At 57.7% G+C, this 20,635-nt stretch overlaps 1 protein-coding gene across 11 annotated transcripts in view; it reads left to right on the top strand.

The window, feature by feature from the left end:
• Positions 1 to 12,113: 12,113 nt before the first annotated feature.
• The window catches only part of COL7A1 (collagen type VII alpha 1 chain), a 33,621-nt gene continuing 25,099 nt past the window's right edge, over positions 12,114 to 20,635 (top strand). For 9 of the 11 annotated variants that reach the window (XR_010990511.1, XR_010990512.1, XM_068163763.1 and 6 more), the window contains exons 1-22: positions 13,399 to 13,472; positions 14,443 to 14,533; positions 14,639 to 14,819; positions 14,897 to 15,056; positions 15,154 to 15,247; positions 15,334 to 15,492; positions 15,690 to 15,853; positions 15,952 to 16,081; positions 16,173 to 16,295; positions 16,919 to 17,068; positions 17,750 to 17,869; positions 17,992 to 18,138; positions 18,316 to 18,432; positions 18,509 to 18,658; positions 18,865 to 18,993; positions 19,081 to 19,227; positions 19,393 to 19,518; positions 19,590 to 19,733; positions 19,816 to 19,941; positions 20,015 to 20,161; positions 20,242 to 20,370; positions 20,441 to 20,587. Coding sequence is in view for 9 of the 11 variants with exons in the window: in XM_068163763.1 (XP_068019864.1) it covers positions 14,452 to 14,533; positions 14,639 to 14,819; positions 14,897 to 15,056; positions 15,154 to 15,247; positions 15,334 to 15,492; positions 15,690 to 15,853; positions 15,952 to 16,081; positions 16,173 to 16,295; positions 16,919 to 17,068; positions 17,750 to 17,869; positions 17,992 to 18,138; positions 18,316 to 18,432; positions 18,509 to 18,658; positions 18,865 to 18,993; positions 19,081 to 19,227; positions 19,393 to 19,518; positions 19,590 to 19,733; positions 19,816 to 19,941; positions 20,015 to 20,161; positions 20,242 to 20,370; positions 20,441 to 20,587 (2,872 nt within the window). In the remaining 2 variants the exon portion in view is untranslated. Of the gene's footprint in view, positions 12,205 to 13,094; positions 13,256 to 13,398; positions 13,473 to 14,442; positions 14,534 to 14,638; positions 14,820 to 14,896; positions 15,057 to 15,153; positions 15,248 to 15,333; positions 15,493 to 15,689; positions 15,854 to 15,951; positions 16,082 to 16,172; positions 16,296 to 16,918; positions 17,069 to 17,749; positions 17,870 to 17,991; positions 18,139 to 18,315; positions 18,433 to 18,508; positions 18,659 to 18,864; positions 18,994 to 19,080; positions 19,228 to 19,392; positions 19,519 to 19,589; positions 19,734 to 19,815; positions 19,942 to 20,014; positions 20,162 to 20,241; positions 20,371 to 20,440; positions 20,588 to 20,635 lie in introns of those variants that run through there. The other 2 variants (XM_068163764.1, XM_068163766.1) reach the window with 2 other exon arrangements.

The raw sequence follows: 20,635 nt of genomic DNA on the forward strand, positions 1-20,635 counted from the left end.
TTGGTCGTGCTGGGAGTCAACTGTCTCTTGTTGGGTTGTATATGCAGATGTTGTTCATCTTGCCAAGATGGTGAGGTACTGAACTGATCACTCTTTATTTGATAAGGCTAATGATAGAATCTTGTCTGTGTGTCTGTCTGCAGCCTCACCTCCTCTGTCCTGAGCTGATAGTGTCCTGGTTTGGATGTTTTGACTTTGGTCTGGTTGAAGGAAGTCTTTCCAGTGGTACAAGGCTGCCCGGGTAGCTCTAGGTATTTCTACCTTGCCCTTCTGAGCAGGCAGTAACACGGTCATGCTTGGGCTGTAGCAGTGCTGTTTGTGCACTGAAAAACAAAAGGCCATCTGAGGGAACCTCTCTGCTCTCCTGTTCATCAAGGAGATCAAAATTAAATCTATGGAGAGTTGGTCCTCTTCTGGTTCCTGGCCTGACTGTGACCTTTGTGATGGAGTGGTTGCCTCTGCAGTGGGGGGTGATTTGTGCAGCCCCTCTCCCCCTAGTAAGTTATAAACAAAACTGTTTGGCTGAGCTCCCATCACCTCCTGAAGCTGGTGGTCCGCCTGGCCTTGCCTGATGCTGCCTCAGTACAACTGAAACAGTTATCTCTAGTAGATTCAGCATGGTGTGAGGAGCTGGAGCTGTTGCTAGGCACACATCTTTCCAAAGCCAGTTTGGGGATGTATTACCTCTTGTCTTAAGCTTCCCAGTTACCTATAAACCAGCTGAACAAGGAGCAGAGGTTGAGTGTGTTGCATGTCGTGGAGTATGTTGGTGTTCCTCTTGCAGATGAGCCTCCTATCTGGTCTGTCTCAGCTGTGCAGTAGCTGAGATGCCACTGACTGAGGTATGGGGTGACTTGGCTTATGCCTGGAAGATGAGCTTTAGGTGTGAAGAGCTGAAAGATCTACCTGGCCCTTTCTGCCTTTTCTGGTGTTAATGTGGTTGTGCCTCCCTTGTCCTGGGTCTGGGGAGCTGAATGTGGAACAGAAAGGATGAAACTGAGCAAGGGGGATGCCGAAACGCTCCCCACCAGGTGGCACTAGCCTGTCACAGCTGCCCCTGAAGGATGTGAGGTACTCCTGCTTAGTTTTTGTCCGGGATAAATCTTCCTGGGATTCTCATTTCATTTCCATGTGCTGCCCTGACAAGTGGGATTTAAAAATAGTGTACAAGTTTCTAGGAGTTAGTCATTACACTGGAGCCTAATCCTGTGCCCTAAATCATTTGTGCTGAATCTGGATTCTTGATGAGAGAATCGGTGTGTCTGAACTCATTGCATGCAGCAGGCAAGTTTGAAACTGTTAAATGTTGTTGATGTAATCTGGGTTCAGCTATCAGCACAAGCTCTGGCTCGTCACAAGTGCACCCAGGGCTGAAAAACTAAACCAGCTCACTGACGCCCCGAGCTGCGTGGGACCAGTAAATGATTGTCTCTTGATTTTGTGACTGCAATCATACTACAATCCTCTTTTGTCTTCTGTTGCTCTATATTTTGTCCCCCCAAGGTGAGTGTTTCGCAGTTGGTGAGAAATACAAGGAAAAGAAGATGTACACCCTTGCTTAGACACTTCCTACAAGTTTTCTCCTCTGGAGGCATCTGCTTGGGAACGGTTGTCTTCCTCTAGTAATTCCCCAAGTCCTGCTGCACAGCTTTGTACTAGGCACAGATTCAAACCTCTCTGCAATTGCTGCTTTCCAAATGGCTGTTTCTCTGCAAAAGCAGCAGGCTGGCTGTGCTGAGCGGTGTACTTCCAGCACTTCAGCAAGGACTAACACCTGCTCCCTTCTCCTGACCAAGAAGCTGCAGCTCTGCAAGGATGGCTGGTTTAGACAGTGTTAGAAGATACCCTGTAAGTTCTTAGATCCATGTAGAAATCCGGGCTGATCTGGACTAGAAACTGAGTGGCATTGGATGCAGAGTGCTGTTGGGTGCCTGCTAGCAGCTCGGAGTTGAAGCTGACCCATGTCCAAGATGTTGGCACCAGTTCTGGTGGCACTCTGCCTTGTAGTGCTGGTCACATTTGGATGCTGTGGCAGTCATGCGTCCAGAAACAGAGGTGTCTCACCAGCTCTAAGGATTGAGAAGTCTTCAGTGTCACTTTTCCTTTGTAAACAAGCAACCAGACTGGGAGTCTCAAAGGTGGGGAGGAGAAACCCATTCAGAAGCAGAGAGTGTTACTGCTTGGCAAAGACAGCTGTGCTGTGAGCCTTAGAGAGGGGCTTGGGAAGTGTAACTTGGAACTGGTGCAGTAGTTGTGCATCTGGCAGCTGAATCCTTCCTTGTCAGAAGAACTGAAGCTTTAATCTCCTTGACAGGTCTCTTGCTGTTGGAGCTGTACAGATGTGTTTCTGCTCCTTCACCACAGCAGTCTCAGTCCAAGGGAATCCAAACTGGGAAGTGTCTGGCACAACGGAATCTCCAACCTCAGTGGTCTTCCTGAGCCTTGAAAAAGTGAAATCTTTCTGTGGACCTTTCCGCTCCCCTTCCTGTAGTTTCTGCTGACCATTAAAGGACAGTGGCAGTACCAGAGGAGGGAGTTGGAACCATCCCTAGAACAGGGCAATTTCACTGAAACTGGAGATGGTCTGGGTGACCTAATAAATCCGTTTCCTGGCTCCTCAGACAATACAGGATTGTTCAGCGGGGCTCTTTGACCAGTCTAGTTTTCAATGGCTTAAGTGTTTTATTTTGCTACTTCACTTGGAAGGTTACTTGGGATCCCATTAGTCTCTGCTGATAGATTTAGCCTGGTGTGTGAATTGGCCTTTGCTCCCTCTTCTCCTGCACGGAGCTGTCTTATCCTCTCCCAGTGAAGTTGCCTCTTTGAAGCTCATGCCCTACGCCTACCTCTAGGCAATTGTTTCCCCTCCCTGACAGCTTGGCACTCTGTCTCTTGGCTGGAAGAGAGGAGGATTTGGAAAGGAAGATGCTGTGCATTGTTAGGTACACCCTACACAAGGCTCTGCAAGGCCACCTGCACAGCACTGCAGTGGCTTCTTCCCACCATACAGAACTACTCCAGTTTAATAAGATCTTGCAGTGAAAATTGGGAGCACCTCCCTGGAGACCTGTGCTGAGTGGTCCAGGTTTCCCTAAGCTCTAGCAGGAAAAGCTGTTGGTACCCCCAGCGTGGTGCTGTGGGGCCAGGGCAGATGTACAGGGTGGATCTGTTTTTGGAGGAGGCAGCCTCTTTGATATGTGAGCTGCTTGTTTGAGATTCGTGTGCTTGCCAGGAGAGGGGCCACAGCAACCAACTGTCAGTAGTTGCCTCACCTGAACTAATTACCTGCCCTGGAAAGTACAGTTGATACTAATCATAGGTGCTGAGCCAAGCCTGTCCTCAGGGAAGCAGGGAGCTGCAGAGAGGCTTTAACAGAAATTAGAGTCTTAGAGCTGTGCTGCTCTTTGGTGCCAGAGAACTTTTGAGAGGAGAGCCTGCAGTCCTCCAGGCCTGCTTCTCTACCTGCTCTCCTGCTGAGGATGAGGAAAAATGACAGTGGGAGAATTAGCTGAGTGGGGTTTAGAAGACAGGACAGAAGTGCAGTACTGCTGGTGTCTTGTGTTGCTGGAGCCTTGTGCTGCTTGGACCCCTTGGTGCAGGGATTGAGCAAGGTATCATCATGACTATGACCAGAGACCTCATCCTCGCACCAGCCCCTGTACAGTGTGGTTTGCTCAAAGGACGGGTGAGTTCTCCCTGAGATGAAATGTCATCCAGTAGGGCTGCAGGATTGCTGCAGTGAGGGTGGTACCTGATGCTTGGCATCACAGGCTTGTGCTAGCCAGGCCTTCTGTTCTTCACCTTGCCCTTTTCTAGACCAGGAGAGAGGAGTGGTGAGTGGCAGTATCTGGATGCCTATCCAGAAATCTCATTTCCTATTTGGCAAATGAAACTTCATCTAAAGCCCTAGTGAACTCATTGCGTGGAAAAGCAATGGACAAAGGACCCATCCAGGCCTGACTGCCAGCTACAGCCATCCCTGCCTGTTGAGAGACATGAGGCTGAGTGGGACACAGCAGCAGGACTTGTCTCAACTCTTTAATGGTGTGCCTGGTAGGGGTGAGTCTGAGCTCTGAATGCCCTCATTAAAAGCTGCTTTGCCCCACACACCATCCAGGGAGGATCAGTGATTGCCACTTTTCCATGTAAACCTCTTCTTTTTAGCTCTAGAGCTCTGAGGTTTTTAGTGGTACTACCAGGCTGACATTCAGATTTACTGCCCATTGCTAGGGATACCTGGAACAGGTACAAGAAGTGTGCCTGGAGGAGGATCTGCCCAGGTTTCTCACCTGCCTATGAATGGAAAATGGAGCTGCTGGTTTGGAACTAGGATGCTGGGGCTGGCAGTCTGGGAAGGTTGCAGCCCAGGTCTGTGAGAACAGGAGAGAGAGTGTTGGTGGGAATAGTACCTGTGGTGGATCACCCATGAGGTTCTCTGGAGACAGTGCTGCTCAGTGTGCCACCATCCATTGCTGAGCTTTCACCTTCCAGGTTCCACCAAGAGCCTGCAGTGTGCTGTGGAGTGTTGGCTTCTCTGAGTGCTGTGTCCCCCTGCTGTGACTGAGCACTGGCACTGGCTGCAGTGCGCAGAACGAAGCTGCTTGGCCACATGTGCTGCCCTCAGCACCTGGTGACTGAGGCGTGTGAAGCATTCTGGCAAACAGCCCCAGTGCTGTGCACTATTTTCTCCATTGTGTATACATTTTATTCAGGTAGGTGCTTGGATAATTCCATAAAGGGGACACACTGCTTATCTTTTTGTTTTATATAGGGAAGAGTGAGCTGACTCTGCTGGGGGGGGGGAATAGATTCTTCCTTATTTGAATGTTTAGGGAATTAAAGTTGTTTTGCTTTGGGATTTAGGGTTTGGTGCATGGTCAGCTTCAGAAAACTGTACTCTGAGCTGCTCTGGGTGCAGCTTAGCATCATACAGATTTGTGTATAGCGAAACCATGACCTCCTCATTCAGACCACATTGCTCTGGGGCAGTGCTTGTACCAACTGAGAAACAGTCTTGGTGGTACTGATGAAACTTTTGGGGTGTGATTTCCAGGTATTGAACTGTGGAGCAATAATTGCCCAGGTACACAGCAAGTGGGGCTGGGGCCTCTTGTGGGAGGTTTAGTGTGCAGTGGCTCTAGGAACCAGAGCAGCAGGCTGAGCCCAGCTGCTGCTCACCTGGCACAAGGATGCCCTGGTGTGCCAAGAGCCTTCCAGGAAGAGGTGATGAGTGAGCATGCTTGAGCCCTGGGCACCTGGGCTCCACATGGTGGTTCTACATTTCCTCCCATTCTCTTGACTGCTGCAAAGCTGGAGGTCCCTGCTGGCCCTGGCTGCTCTCTGCTGCAGCTCTCCTGCTTCCCCTGTGTTGTTTACAGCTGTTCCAGATGCGCAGCACTTGGCAGGAGCCCCTGTGACATGGGAACACAAGTATCTCTTGTTTCTTCCTTGCACACACAGTGGTGACTCACAGGTGACCTTGCCCTGGCTTTGCTGAGGAGGACAGAGAAGGATGAGATCCTCATGGGTCTGTGGGTGACAGGATGGATCCTGTGCTCTTCCCTCCTCGATGGCAACGAGGGCTTTGCAGAGGTGCTGGAGACGTTTTCAGCGAGGAGACAGAGCTCAGAGAGCTCTCAGTTGTTCCTCTGGGAGCGTGCTGTGCGGGTGCAGACTGTACCCCATCCTCTGCAGGACCTTCGCCTGGACTGTTCAGCCTTCCCCCGGGGCCTGCAGCATCCTGTCCTGTGTGTACCACCGCATTTGTGGAAGTCCTTGCGTGAGAGGTACGTGTCCCTCCAGCCTGTGCCAGCCCGGTGACGCAGCCCTCCTGCCTGATGGAGATATGAAGTCATCCTGAAGGGGAGTCTGGGGAGGGAGGAGTTCCCATGGTGACAGACAGCAATTCACCCGACGGGACAGGGCGGGGGCTTCGTCCTTTTTATTCTTTTCTTCTGGAGTCGGGCACCCAGCCAAAGAGCTAAAGGAGCAATGGCACAGCCTCGCGGGGGAGAGCCGTGAGGACAAGTCCGCTCTTGTCAGCTGCACAGACCCTCTGGAGCGTGTCCCCCTTTCACTCCCCACGTGTAGTGGTGCTCCCAACCCCTCCTGCATCCTTGGTCCCTTGGGTGCTAGCCCACCCTTCACACCCACCCCTAGCTTTCTTGCCACCCCAGCAGCCTGATGACCAAACATTTATCACCCTTCCATTGGACCGTGGCTCTGTGTAAAGGATTCGGAGTGGTTAGCTGGCATACGCCTCTAGGGGAAGGTGTGATGGTTTCCTGCTGGCAAAGGAACTTGTGCCATCCATGTGCCTAACACTCAACTCTTCTGAAAGCCCCTTCCTGGGAGACTGCAGCGTGGCCTCAGCTCTCCAGTGGTACACACACCCCTCCGTGCCCCTGCTTGTCTCAGGCAGGGCCCCTGCCGCGCCTTGGTGCAAGCTGTGCCGTTCCCTGCCTGACAGAGCATGTGCCAGCGGCTGCCTGGTGACTCCCGGTGCTGCCCCGCACGTCTCCCACCGCCCCTCGATCGCGGGTGGTGCTCCCCGTGGCTGCACCGGATGCCCCTTGCACAAGGAGTGGCCGAGCCTCGTGAAGAGGAGGACCGGGGCTCTTTCATGAGCCCCACCAGAAATTTACATGGAGCCGCGGGTAGATTTCAGGGGGCGTTGGTGCAGGTTGTGAAACACCTGAATAGAGGCAGAGAGGAAGTATTGAGCAACCACCCTGACATCCCAGCTGCCAGAGCCACATCCCAGATGTAAGAGTGGGGAAGCGAGAGTAGGATTGACTGAAAGCGTAGTGATAGGCAGCCTTTCGCTGGCAGAGGGGCTGTGGGAGAGCTGACTGGAGAGCTGAGGTGGGCAGACTCCCTCTTGGGCAGCTCCTAGTGGGTGCCTCTTGCCAGTGCCTGGTGAGTGCAGGCTGGCATGCTGCTTTGCCAGTGCTGGCTCTGCTTCTGCCTGTGGCTCAGCAGCTGCAGGTCTTGCACACAAGCTGGTAGTGACCTGTTACTTCTATCCCTTGGGAAGTCAATGACCATCCTCAGCAAGGCCTAGTGTGGCATCAGGGTCCTAGAATGGCAGTCCACTATGTCCTTGTTTGAGTCCTTTGGGGCTGGAATAGGGGCCCCTGAGGCCAAACTCCTCAGACTCACAACTATTCCTCTTAGCAACGCTCCTCCCCTGAGAATACATCTGCCCTGAGCCACTGCAGCTGAGCAGGCATCTGCTGTTGCTGTTGGAGGGAGGAACAAACACTCCTGGCTCCAACAAGCTGTGTGAACCCCCTGCAAGGAGCAGCTTCTTGCAGCATAGCTGGTTGCATCCCAGGAACGGCTCCAGCTTCCCACACATGCATGCTGCCTGTCTGCTGTTCCTCCTCCCTGCCTGGCAAACAGTTAAGATGTGCCCTGGCCACTGTGCTCTTCCCCCTGACACCCCCTGCCACGCTTCTGCTCCCTCCTGCATGGTCTGTGGGGACTCCCATGGCCAGGTTAGCCTGTAACTGGCCTCATGGCCCTGGGTGCCATGCTGGGAGCTGGACAGCTGCTGTTTCCCAACCCTGGGAGGTGGAAAAGTTTGACATAAAACAACAGAGCAGCTCCTGTGCGCTTGAAATGTGGTGGTGACTTGCCTATCTTGCCCTGAGCTGGCTGCTCCCAGCTCTAGGGTTGGAGGAGGAGGGATGGGGAAGCAATAGCATTGCAGTTCTCATCCCCTTTTGATGGGAGGCAGAGGTGCTGTGGGGTTTGAGAGCTGGTGGGCAGCTTGCCTTTGCATGTATCAAGGTCTGCTGTGCTGCTGGCATGCAGCATGGCTCTGTAGGGCTGGGCTCTGTTCCGGGCTCCTGCAGACACCTCTGCTCAGCTGGTCCTGAGGTCAGTCTGATTTAAAGCAGAGACTGGTGATACCATTCTGCACACGGTACTGGTGAGTATTCCTGTCAGGTCCCTGGGAGCAATGCTGGAAAGCCACAGTAGGCCTCCTGCCCTGCCCCTGGAAGCTGAGTTTGGTGCAGAGTGAGAGGCACTGATGACAGCCTTCCCCAGCATTCCTCTGCCAGGGCATACACTGGGGAAGGCTTGATACAGCCAAAGACATCTTGGTGTGTGCAGGTAAAACTCTCTCCTTGCCTTCCCTGGTGCTGCACCAGTGACCTGGCCTTGTGCAGCACTACTCTCCCAGGGGAGGCCTGCAGGAATGCCACCTTTCAGCTCTGCATCGATTCACCTGGCCCAAGGCACTGCTGCTAATGTTGGCCCTTGGGGAACCCCATGGGTGCAGAGGGTGGGGCAGGCAGGCTGGGCGGCACCGGTGGGTGCAGGCAGGCAGGGGCTGACTCTGCTGCCCAGCATGTTGAATCAAGCTCTGCACACCGTGGACCCAGCCTGCACAAGCCACGGGCTGGCAGCTCTCCCTCGGCTTCCCTTTATCTTCTCCTTCCTGCAGGCATCTGAGGGGAATCCACTCCCTCTGCTCTGCTAGCCCCTGCTCTTGCATCCTGATGGGTCCCTGAGTCCCCCTTTGGGCACCCTGAGCCTGGCTGTGCCCCAAGCATTGCTTGGTGCTGCTGCCTGCACACCCCACAGCCAGGGCTGGGCTGGGAAAACCATAATCTTCTGTGCTCTGGGGAAGGCAAGTTGTCTGCCCTTAGGAAAAGGCAGGAGTTTCCCTTCTGTGACAACGTGTGCTGGGCTGGCTGGAGCAAGCTCTGGGGCTTGTGCACTTCAGAGGGCTGTCGGCATGGGAAAAGCAACACTGACCCCACACAGAGGTGCTGAGTGAGCCTTGCTGCACCCAGCTCCTGCATTTCCAGCCTTGAGGGCAAGACAGGCTTCTTTTACAGAGCCTGATCCCCACTGCGGGTGGGGGCTGTGGGGCCAGGAGTGAAGGGGAGCAGCTCATGCCTCAATCAGGTGGAAAGCCAAATTCCTGTGGGATCAGCCAGGCTGCATGGCTGGTCACATGCAGCATGGTCATAGCTGCCTGTACTCTACTTCACCCTGTGTCCCTGATGCACAGCCGTAGCCACTGTGCAGCATTTCTGGGCATCGGCAGCATCACCCAAAGTTCAGCCACAGGATGCAGCTGAGTAAGGTAGCTTGTTAACTAGCCCTAGTGGTGCTGCTTGCTCCCCAGCCCATTGTGATCATCCCCACTGTCACCTTCCCTTTCTGGTATGCTGGCTCTGTGCTGTGGCAAAGTGCCACTGGCCCTTGGCAGAGCCTTGGCAGTGCCTGGCTTTCCACCCCTTTGCCGTGCCAGAGAGGCAGCCTGGCCCCTGTTGTCAAGCTAACCAGGACTGCCTTCTGCCTGACTCAGCCAAGGGGTCACATCCCCAAGGTGTCACCGTTCCCTCCCAGAGCCCTGTCAGTGAGGACAGAAGGGCATGGCTGCAGTCCAGTGCGGCTTCGTGAGACACTGGTGTGTGGCTGTGCCGGCAGCAGCCTCCAGACACAACAGTTTACAGGTAATAAAAACTTCCCATCCTTCTACAGCAGCCACAAGGCACACATCTGCCTCACAGGGAGCCCTGGCTTGGGGGCACAGGAGTCTCAGCCCAGTCTCAAGCCTGGCTGCAGCTGACCACTTGTTCCATTACCTTTCAACCACTAGACCTTCCCTGCAGCTGCCCCTGCACCCACTGTGGTCCTCGCATCCAAGAGCATCCTCCTTGCTTTGGGTATCCTCAGAGCCACTGGGCAGAAGGCAGCTCACCAGTCACAGCTCCACATACTACTTTGCTTCTTTTTCCTACAGGGATGTGGCTTTGGGCAACAGAAGGATGAGGGCTGTTGTGAGATGTCCACTTGGTCACAGAGGAGCTGGGGGTTTGCTGTCTGCTTCCCTTGGGAAGCACATCCTAGACAGCTGGCACAGTCATCTTCTACTCCAAACTCAGGCCAAGCCAGCAGGAGGTAAGGGGTGAGCAGTTCCCCACCCTGGCTTGTTCTGTTACCTCCTGGCTTGCTGGGGAGCTTCATGGCCATCTCCAGTGCCACATTGCAAGTATGATGCTGGCCCTCTGATGTTCTCCCCAAGCTGGCTAGTGACAGCAGCAAGGATCCATGAGTCTCCTTCCCAGGCTGCCAGGAGCAAATAGCTGGGTGCCGCAGCAAGGAGCTGGTGGTGCCTGGTGCTAGGAGACATTCCTGGAGCATGTCCCAGCTGGCCCCCTCAGCAGGCGAGGTTCCCCCTCCGGCTCTGGCCAGCTCCTTCTCCCCTCACCCTCCTCAGCACCAGCCACACTCTGCTCAGCTCCAATGGGAATCCCTCACATTTAAGAGATCCTGGTGCTGCCTGGCCCATTCCCACCAGCTGAGGATGCCCACACCATACTGCAATGGGGAGTGCTGCTGGACTGTGGTAGGACCAGGAATCTCAAACCCTGTAACAGTGGTGCTGAATCCCAGCCTGCATCACATCAGCACTGTGGAATCAAGGCAGCAGCTGTGGAATAGGGAGAAGGTGGGCAGAAGATGGGGTTTAGGACAAATGGCAGCCAGGCCACAGCTGGCTCTGGAGCCCAGGAGACATTTCACCATGCCACATCTCACTGTGTTGTGTGACTCACCTTTCCTGCTGCTCAGTGCAGAGCTGAAACCTCACCTGGGGCTAAAGAAAACAGATTTTCCTCTTGTCTTCCACTAAGGCACCAGTGAGGCTGCCAGCTTGGCAAGCACAGGGCAGGGAAAGGCTCAGGCCCAGTGCCTTCCCTTCTCTCAGACTGGGAGGTTCCCATCCCTGAGGGTGATGTGATACCCTGCAAAGCTCGGAACTGGTGCTTGCTTATATCTGCAGCCCTGCAGAGAAGAGGGCTGGTGGGGCCTGGGGAGATGTTTTAGGGCTTCTCATGATCTGAAACTTGTGGAGCAGCAGAGGCCGTGCCACAAGGGGGGGGGGGGGGGGGGGGGGTGGCCAGCCGCCAAGTAACATTTGTGGACTGGGTTCGCATGCAAAGGGCAGGCAGGGGCAAGGGGCTGGAGTTAGGATCAGCCCTGCAAGCTTTGATCAGTGTCAGTGGAGAGGACTCAATGTGCTTTGGGGCCAAGCCAACCCCAAAAGGGGGAACCCCAAGCCTAGAATGTGGGCTTAAAGACTGCTAGTCTGTCTGCCAGCCAGACATGGGAAAGGACAGGCAGCTTTTTGGTATGTTCTTGGATGGACTAGCATGCAGCAGCCTTGTGAGTCACTCCCACCTGGTGCTCTCCCTCTGCAGTACTGTCCTGCGCCCCGGGGCTGTGGATTCCTTCCTGGGCCCTGGTATGTGGGAGGAAGCTGGGAAACTCCTTCCAAGAGGCACGCTGGTTTGGGAGTGCAGCACCCCTGCATGTCCTTCTCCAGTGAAAATGTAAAGGGGATGCTGCTGTTAAGACAGTCAGGATACATCTTTGCTGCCCATGTGGGAGTGGGGTTTCAAGACCACCCACGCTGGTGCTTGTCACATTCCTGGACTCTGGGGTGGCAGGCAGAGCTCGTGGTATGGCTGCAGAGCATCACTGCCCCAATGCTTCTGCCTGTGGTGCCCACCGGGCAGAGCGTGCCCCAGCGCTGACCCTGTTAGTCAGGGTAACCCCTGGCTGCCTGTGCCCTGCGGCTGACACCACGCCGTGGGGCTGCTTCGCCGGCCCTGGGCCTGGGGCCAACCACAGAGCCCTTGGCAGACCCCTCTGCTCCCTGTTTAGCGAAGCCCCTTGCCTAATTGGGACAGGCCGCCTTGCCTTCATTAAGCGAGCTCTGGTGGGAGGAGAGTTTGGGGTTGGTCCTGACCTGGAGATGATGGATCCACGGCTGAACCCACAGAGCTGAGGCAGGCAGGGGGAAGTCCATGGCCACACTGAACTTTGGATATGGCCAGCCAGGTTGTGGGGCCGGAGTTGGGGCCCAGCGAGAGGAAGGCTAATGAAGAGGAGGGGATGCACTGCTTGCTGCGCCTTTAAGAAGAGCCAGGGAATCGCCGCTCCTCCCCTGCTTGGGAACAGTGTGTGCCTGGGAAAGTTGCTTGCAGCCTGCCCTGGAGCATCTTTGCTCAGTGGCAGGTGGCACTGCCCCGGGCACCCAGCTGTGAGGTGGCCCTGGGTCCCAAGGACTCTCACTGTCACCTCCCTCACTGCCTGCAGGAAGATGCCCCCGGACCTGCTTGCTGCCCTGCCAGGAGCTGCTGGGAAGCCCCGGGGCTGGTGGCTGGGAGGGCACAGGTATGTGGGGTGCTGAGGACAGGGGTGTGCAGAATAACTAAGGAGAATGAGGGAAAGGGGCATAGGGTACATGCAGGGGCCAAGAGCTGGGGTCAGCCCCAAGTAAGTACAGGCACCAGCAGGGAAGATGGGGCCCCAAGGAGCAGTGTGGTCCCAGTGGGGGCCCCAAGGGTAAGGAGTACCCTAAACATCAGGGCTGCACCCTGGGCTGAGGAGGAGCCCCAGGACACAGTTCCACCTGTGACTGAGTGGGCAGGGAATGAGGCTAGCTCAGGAGGGTACTCCTGCCGACCTTGCTGGACATCTTTTCCGTTTTACCTCCTCCCATCAAGTGCAGTCACACTACCACTGGCTTTCCATCAAGTTTCTCCATGTCTGGCATAGGTTTTGGCCCCCAGTCTGCTGCTGGGAGATGGTGTCCAGAGCAGAGCAGTATGATCTACAGCTGCCTCCAGGGCAGTCCCTGTAGTTGATCTGTGGGTGCTAGGGTTCCACATAATGGGTACCACGATCTGTGCGTGCAGGAAAGGTCCTGGCCAAGACCTGACCATCCTGCAGTCTTATGGGAGCTGTGCTGGCATAGGGAGCAGCCCTTCTTTACTACCGTTGTCCTGCCCAAGACTGGTGCTCAGAGCGAGGCTCTAACCTAGAGCTTGCTTAGGTCTCTGTGGCAGCTCTATCCAACTCTGCCCAGGGCCAGGAAATGCTGTGAGGTCCCTGGGGGCATGTTCCCCCAAGACAGGTCCAAGTCGGGTCCTGGCTGGCATGTTCCAGAGCCACTCACCACATTCCTGGGATGTGGTGGATGGAGATACTGGAGGGGAAACTGCTTTGAGCCTCACTGGAGCCTTCTCAGCCCTGTACTGAGCTCGCTGTGGCACTCCCGGCAGAAACTGTTCCTGGGGGTCCAACCTCCTCCTGCTTCTTCCCCATCGCCATCCCGGAGCTCTTCAGCCCCTGCTCGGAGCGCGACCGGTGGGAGGGAGCCAGGAATGGCACTTTGTGGCTGAACAGCCCGAAAAGCCACTTCCCTGCTCTTCCCGGGGAGCCGGTAGGAAGCCCTTTTTTGGGGGGGCCGGGCTGGGCAGGGGCCGTCGCGCTCCCTCTTTCCCCCCACCCCACCCCGCTCCAGGAACCGCGCTCCGGGCCGCCCTCAATAAAGGGGCGGGAGCGCCGGGGGCCGCTCCGCGCTGGCACCGCCTGCGCTCGGCTCGGCTCGGCACGGCACGGCACGGCACAGCTCGGGGTAGCCCTGCGTGGGGCGGTGGGTGAGTGCATGCGGCCGCGGGGGCGTAGCAGGAGGTCCCGCTGCAGATGAGGGGGGCTGCAGGGCAGGACCGAACCTTCCAGGTGGGCCCCCGCGGGCACTCCTTGCCCTCCCACGCCGGGGCAGCCGCCGGGCTGACAACTCCTTGGTTCTGCTGCACCGGGAGTCCCCGTGGCCATCGCAGTGCTGTCAGGCCGGATGCCCCCCGCGGCTGTGTGTGCGTGGGAAGCGGCAGGGCGTGTGGGATCGCGGGCACCCTGGGCCAGCTGTCCTAGAATACTCCCCTTGTGCCACCCGTCCCGGGGTGGTGGGGAATCCTAGCAGGCACCGGCACGGGTGGGCATGAGCAGCCGGGTGGGCACGAGCAGCCGGGTGGGCTGCTGCCGGTGCCGAGGCTCGGAGCAGGCAGGCGGGAGGCAGCGGGGAGGGCGTGTGGAGGCAGAGCCCGCGCACATCCTGCAGCCGGGGCTGGCAGCCTCCCGCGGCTGGGGCACGGCTACCCCGGGCACCGGGCGTCGAGTGGAGCCGCAGCTGGGCCCGGCTGGGCTGAACAGGGCGGGCTGGAGCCTGGCCAGGCACGGGGCACGCACGCGACCGCGCTGTGGCGCAGCCGGCACCGCCTGTGCCGTGCCGTGGGGCAGCCACCGGCGCCGCTCCTGCGTGGCCAGGCACAGCCACTGCTCGCCTGACTCTTTTCAGAAAGCTGGCACGCTGAATGGGTGCTGCTGGCTGCTCCCCTGGCATGGGAAGCAACGTGAGGTAACACGGCTAGGCATGGCCCTGCTGCCTCCCAACCCAGATCAGGATTGGGGTGCCAGCAGTGATGGCCAGGGTGGCACTGGTACCCTCCTGAAGCTAAGCTTGGCACATGGCACGGGACTGGGATCTCCCAAGCCCTGCAGTTCCATAACCACTGCCCCTAGAGGCGTGGGGTTGATGTGGGGCAGTAGTGGCATTGTCCTTTCTCACAGGCTCCCACGATGAGTGTCAGGCTCCTGTGCTTTGCCGTGCTCCTCACACTCCTGGGTCCCCCCGCTGCCACAGCACAGAAGAGGAACCAAGGTGGGTGCTGAGCACTGGGCACACACAGTCTGAGGGATAAGAGCGGCCCAGCATCATCATGCGGTGGTGCTACTCCATGCCCTGAGCACTGTCACCACCCCACAGCAGTCTGCAAGGATGTGCTGGAGGCTGACATCGCCTTCCTGGTGGATGGCTCATCCAGCATTGGCAGAAACAACTTCCGTGCCATCCGCACCTTCATGGATGAGCTGGTGGGCCCCTTCGTGCAGGTGGTGGGCGAGAAGGCAGTGCGCTTCGCAGTGGCACAGTACAGTGACGAGCCACGGTGAGCACCAGGGAAGGAGCCTGTGGGATGGCAGGGTGGCAGAACTGAAAGGTCACACATCACCCTATGCTACCCAGGGTGGAGTTCCCCTTCTCCCAGCACACTGACGGCACCAGCGTCCAGAGGGCCATCCAGCAGCTGAGCTACAAGGGCGGCAACACGCGGACTGGTGCTGGTTTCCGTTTTGTTGCTGACAACTTCTTTGGCCCCACGCAGCTCCGGCCTGGGGTCCCTCAGGTACTTGCAGGGTGGTGGCCCTAGTGACAACCAGTGAGAGATGTGGTAGGTCTGTGGACCTTGGGTTTGATCTCATGGCTCTTACCTGGCCCTTCAGATCTGCATCCTCATCACTGATGGCAAGTCCCAGGATGATGCTGAGGGGGCAGCAGCAAAGCTGAAGAGACAGGGCATCAAGGTCTTTGCCGTGGGTGAGTGAGGCTTTGGTGCTGGGTGATGGGGGACTTCTGCCAGGTGAGGAGCCCCTGCCCTTACCTATCATCTCCATCCCTGCCAGGGATCAAGAATGCCGACCATAAGGAGCTGATGCGTGTGGCCTCTTTGCCTACTGAAGCCTTCTTCTTCTACGTTGGTGACTTCAAGCTGCTGGGGACACTGGTGCCACTGATGACACGCAGGGTGTGCACAAGCATTGGAGGCACTCTGCACCATCCAGGTATGGGCACTCATCTTTGTGGCTTATAGGTGTGATAATACTGGGTGCCAGGCTGTGCTCATCCTGAGTGTACCCATCCTCCCCAAAATGCCCTCCTGGCCATACCATCCCAGCAGGCACATGATTGTGCCTCTCTGTCAAAATTTCCCTCCTGCCCCAAACACTCTGGAACCGATGGCCCCTGTGCTCCCCTGCAGATGGGCCAAGCCACACCGGCCCCTCCAACCTGGAGATCCTGGAGCAGGGCCTTGACCAGCTGTTGATCCGCTGGACAGCAGCCAGCGGCCCTGTCACTGGTTACCGAGTGCAGTATGTGCCGCTGACGGGGCTGGGGCAGCCAATTGTGGCAGAGAGACAGGAGGTGAGTACTCCTACCTGCCTGTTCAGAGTCCCTGGGGATCCCTGGCAGCCCCGTGTGTGGCCTGGGGATGCCAAGGGGGTGCCACTGTCCTTGGTCAGGTGAGCCTAGGACCACGGGAAATGAGCACTACGCTGCGGGGGCTGCGCGCAGGGACAGAGTACCTGGTCACCGTCACTGCCCAGTATGCCAACAGCGTTGGCGAGTCAGTGTCCAGCCGAGCACGCACCCGTGAGTGTCCATGCCCAGTGGAGATGGGAATGCATTAGGACCTGGGTGCCCATAGGACTGAATGCTCATCTCTGGCTCCCTGTGTCTCCAGAGAGCCGTGCCAGCTCTGTAATGAATTTCCATGTGGTAGAGACTGGACCGACCTTCCTGCGGCTGGCCTGGCAGCCCAGCCCTGAGCCCCTGCAGGGCTACAGCCTCACCTATTCTGTGCAAGGTAAGGGGATGGTCCCTGTGAGGGGATGGCCTTGTCTGGATGCCATCTGGATGCTGTTTCTTTGGACAGCCCCCACAGCAGGGGCTTGCATGGGAGGGTACATGCATAGGGTGATGTAAGAGGCTCATGCTGAGTGTGCTGCGGGTGTGTGCATGCCCTGCCTTCACTGCTGGTGCCTGTGGCAGGCTGTGGGGCACGTGTGTGCACAGAGGTGTGGAGGCGGTGTGTGTGTTCCTGCACCCTGAGGCTCCAGTGCACAGGGATCGAAGCCTGGGCATGGGTGTGCATGAATGCTGGGGGCCCCACGAATGCCCCTACCCAGGGCTGAGAGCTCAGGCATATGCATGTCCCCGCAGTCACCGGGTGTGGGGGGGGCAAGTGGTAGACCTCAGTCCCAGGTGAGCCTTGGGCTGGAGCCAGCACCTGGAAGCCCCTCCCTGGCCTCAGGCATTCCACAGATGCCCCTTCCCTGGCTGCTGTCCCAGCCTCTCCCAGTGCTCCCCACCCCTGGCACTGCCTGGCATCCCTGGGGCAGGGTGCTGGTCCATGGACACCCCTTTGCTGCTGGGCCTGGTGCATGCTGTGCTCTTACGCCTGCCTGCACCTCTCTGTCCGCCCCTCAGGAGCAACCCAGAGGGAGGAGAAGAGACTGGGGCCCAGTGCACAGTCAGCCATGCTGAGCAACCTGCGCCCCGATACCGAGTACGTGGTGACACTCCAGCCCCACCGCATGCAGCAGCCAGCTGCCCCTGCTACTCTCACCACCCGGACACGTAAGCAGTGCACCTAGGCCTGGGCTGAGCTGGGGACAGGGATAATTTCCCAGACCCTCCAGCAACTGTGCCCCATGGGGACGAGGCTGCCTGACCCACTGCTGCCTGGCAGAGGTGGGGATGGGTATGCAGGTGAGCATCACTACTAGGTGATGCTCTGAGCCCCAGAAGGGATGCAGTATGATGTGATCTCCCAGCTCTTACATAGCCCTTATGGAAGTGTTTTCACTGAAGCTTTCCCCAGGTAACATAAAAGCATTGATCATCAAACCACAGTTGTATTTTAAATCAATTCAAGTACCATGCTTTGGAGGAAGAAAACACTCTTTCCACGAGGGTGCTGGAAAGTATTGCTAGGCAGAAGCTGGGGTGAGGCCACCTTTACAAGCATCCAATTTTGACAAACTAGTTCCTTCAGCTATTCCAGCAGCCTTAACCAGCAGAATGTATTTAAGGCATTAGAAGGAAAGCATTTTGAGCTCCACTTTGCTGGAGTGCTTTGAGGGAGCCACCTGCATGTGGGCTGCACTTGGTGACCTCAGTGCAGTCCAGCATACACAGAGCAGGAGCAAGGGGGGCTTTCCCCAACCCTGAGCAGGTGGGTTTACAGGCAAAGGTGTTTCCAGCTGCCCCCTGCCTCACCCTTGCTTGGGGGATGTGACAGACACCTCTTGTCCTTAGGGCGCCTGATGGGTGTGCAGCACTTAGCTGTCCACAATGTCTCGTCACAGAGCATGCTGCTGGCCTGGCAGCCTGTCAGTGGTGCCACTGGCTACCGGCTCTCCTGGGCAACCCTCACAGGTACATGCCTCTCCCAGACCTTGCTCCCCTTATACTGGTGCCCCCAGGGAGGAAGGATGGGTTGTGGGGTGGTGATACCCACTGCCTGGACCCCCAAGGGACTGCTGTACTGGCTCTCACAGGGCAGGACAGGCACAGGGTGGACCTGGATGCTGGGAAGACATCACATCCAGTGGGGGGGCTGCAGCCCAACACCAACTACGTGGTGACGGTGGCTCCGCTTTTTGGACAGCTGGAGGGGCCCACGGCCACAGTGCGGCAGAGGACAGGTAGGTGGTGGGCATAGATGGTGCCAGTTCATTGCTGGCCTCTGGCTCTGCCCCTGATGCTCTTGCTGCAAGATGGGGTGGAGACCAGCCCTATGCAGGGGACTGGGGATGTGCCAGGGTGGGTGACTGGTAGTAGAGTGGCACATGGTAGCCCAGCTCATGGAGTCCTTCTTGCAGAGGAAGGTGTGGAGCAGATGCTGCAGACCAACATCCTGGGCCCCACATCCATCCAGGTGATCTGGACTGGTGCCCGTGATGCCCGTGGCTACCGTCTGGAGTGGAAGAGAGCCACAGGTGGGCTTGGGGTGCCTGGTCCCCTCCACAGACCCTGTTGTGCTGGCAGCCAGTGGTGACTCTTCCATCCCTGCAGGACTGGAGCCCCCCAGGACAGTGTCACTCCCCAGCAATGCCAACGCCTACCAGCTGACAGGGCTGCAGCCAGGCACTGAGTACCGCATCACCCTTTACACACTCTATGATGGCAGAGAGGTGGCCACCCCTGTTACTACCTTCCAGACAGGTGAGCAATGCTGTGGGTCCCCTGGGGTGTCCCACACTCTCCCAAGCCATTGAGATGGAAGGATGTCTCATGTGGCATTGCTCAGCCCAGGGAGCCCTTTGGCCATGAGAGTCCCCCAGCTCTGTGATCATGACCCAGGATGAGGATGAGGACTGTGCCATCCAGGCTGCATGGCTTTGGCCGTACCTCACTGTGTCTGCTTGCAGGTGTGGAGGTGCCCGTGGGCACCGTGTCGAACCTGCGGCTCACTGAGGAGTCAGGCAGGCGGGTGCGGCTGGGCTGGACTGGTGTCCCTGGTGCCACTGAGTACAAAGTGGTGGTGCGCAACAACCAGGGTGAGTCTGTGGGCAGGGGCACAGGTGGCCCTCAGGGGGCACCACACAGCTGGTGCTGAGTGTCTGCCACCACTCTGCTCCTGGCAGATGGCACAGAGAGGACAAGGCGTGTCCCGAGCAGCCAGACTGGGCTGGAGCTGAGTGACCTCCGTGAGGGCATCACCTACCTGGTGCGTGTCTCTGCGCTGGCAGGCAGCCGGGAGGGCAGCGCCACCACGCTCACCATCCGCCTCAGTAAGTCCCTGCTGGCATTTGGCACTGGGGTTCCTGGCACGGTAGTTTTCCTCCCCTGCTGTATGTTGGTGCTCTCTACCCTCACAAGTCCTCAGGGAACTGAGGTGTCTGCAGGGCCCCTCTAGGCACCCTGAGGTGACACTGTGGTGCCCTGGGGTGGTGCAGAGTATCCGGCAGTGGGCAATGTCTCGGAGCTGCGGGTGACAGAGGCCGGTCCCAGCCAGCTGCGAGTCACCTGGCAAGGACTGCCAGGTGCCGGGGGGTACCTGCTGACATGGCGAGGCAGCGATGGTAAGTGTGAGTACCACAGGGTGCCATGATAGTGATGCCAGGACCCTTTCCAGCCTAACTGTTTATCCTAGGCCTGGAGCAATCCCGCTTCCTCCCTGCTGACCCCACTGCTTTCACTATCGAGGGGCTGCGTGCAGGCACCATCTACACTGTTGGTGTCTCAGCCATTGTGGATGGCCGCGAGGGCAGGCCCATCACCGCCACAGGGCGGACAGGTGAGGTATCCTTGTGCCCACCAGTGCTAGCTAGCACCACTTGCTGCGAACCTGGGTCACACTGGCCATTTTGGTTTTGCAGCACCTGAGCAGGTGGGGACGGTGTCCCAGCTGGAGGTGCAGGAGTCCAGGAGCAACATTGCCCGTGTCACCTGGGTTGGAGTGCCAGGAGCAACTGCCTACCGCGTGGTCTGGAGCCGCACAGATGGTACTGTGGGATGGAGACAGGGACAGGCTGTGAGGGCAGTGAGGTGGGGGGCTGACGCTGTGGCCTTTGGCAGGGGGCTCGGAAAGCAGCCGGCGGGTTCCTGGCCACACTAGCTCCTTTGACATCCCTGACCTGGAGGGCGGCGTCTCCTACACCGTGAAGGTGACAGCTCTCATTGGCAACCGGGAGGGCAACCCTGTTTCCATCATCGTCACTACCCGTGAGTGCTGGAGCGGGAGGCAGCACCCTGGCATGGCACTGGGCAACCCTGCCCCTAATACCTGTGCTTCTGCTCCACAGCGGAGGCAGCACCACCACCCCCTGTTAGAAGCTTCCGTGTGACAGAGGCCTCTGAGCGCCGCCTGCTCCTGGCCTGGGTGCCTGCAGCTGGCAGTGCTGGGTATCGTCTGGTTTGGCGCCTGGCTGAGGGTGAGTACGGCTGGATAGCATCCCTGCTATCCCCAACTGCACCTCCTCACCCATTTCTCTTCCCATGCAGGAGGGCCCCAGCACAGTCAGCAGCTCCCAGGCACTGCCAGCTCCTATGACCTGGCAGGGCTAGAGCCAGGCCGGCGCTACCACATCAGCATCACCAGCTTGGCTGGCAGCCGGGAGAGTGAGCCAGCCACTGTCACTGCTGTCACTGGTGAGGGACTGCGTGGGGCCATGGGGACACCAGACCCCTGGGGCAGGG

This window comes from Melanerpes formicivorus, unplaced genomic scaffold, assembly GCF_026170545.1.
Source record: "Melanerpes formicivorus ecotype bairdi unplaced genomic scaffold, bMelFor1.0.p_v2 SCAF_74, whole genome shotgun sequence".
NCBI classification, from domain to species: domain Eukaryota; kingdom Metazoa; phylum Chordata; class Aves; order Piciformes; family Picidae; genus Melanerpes; species Melanerpes formicivorus.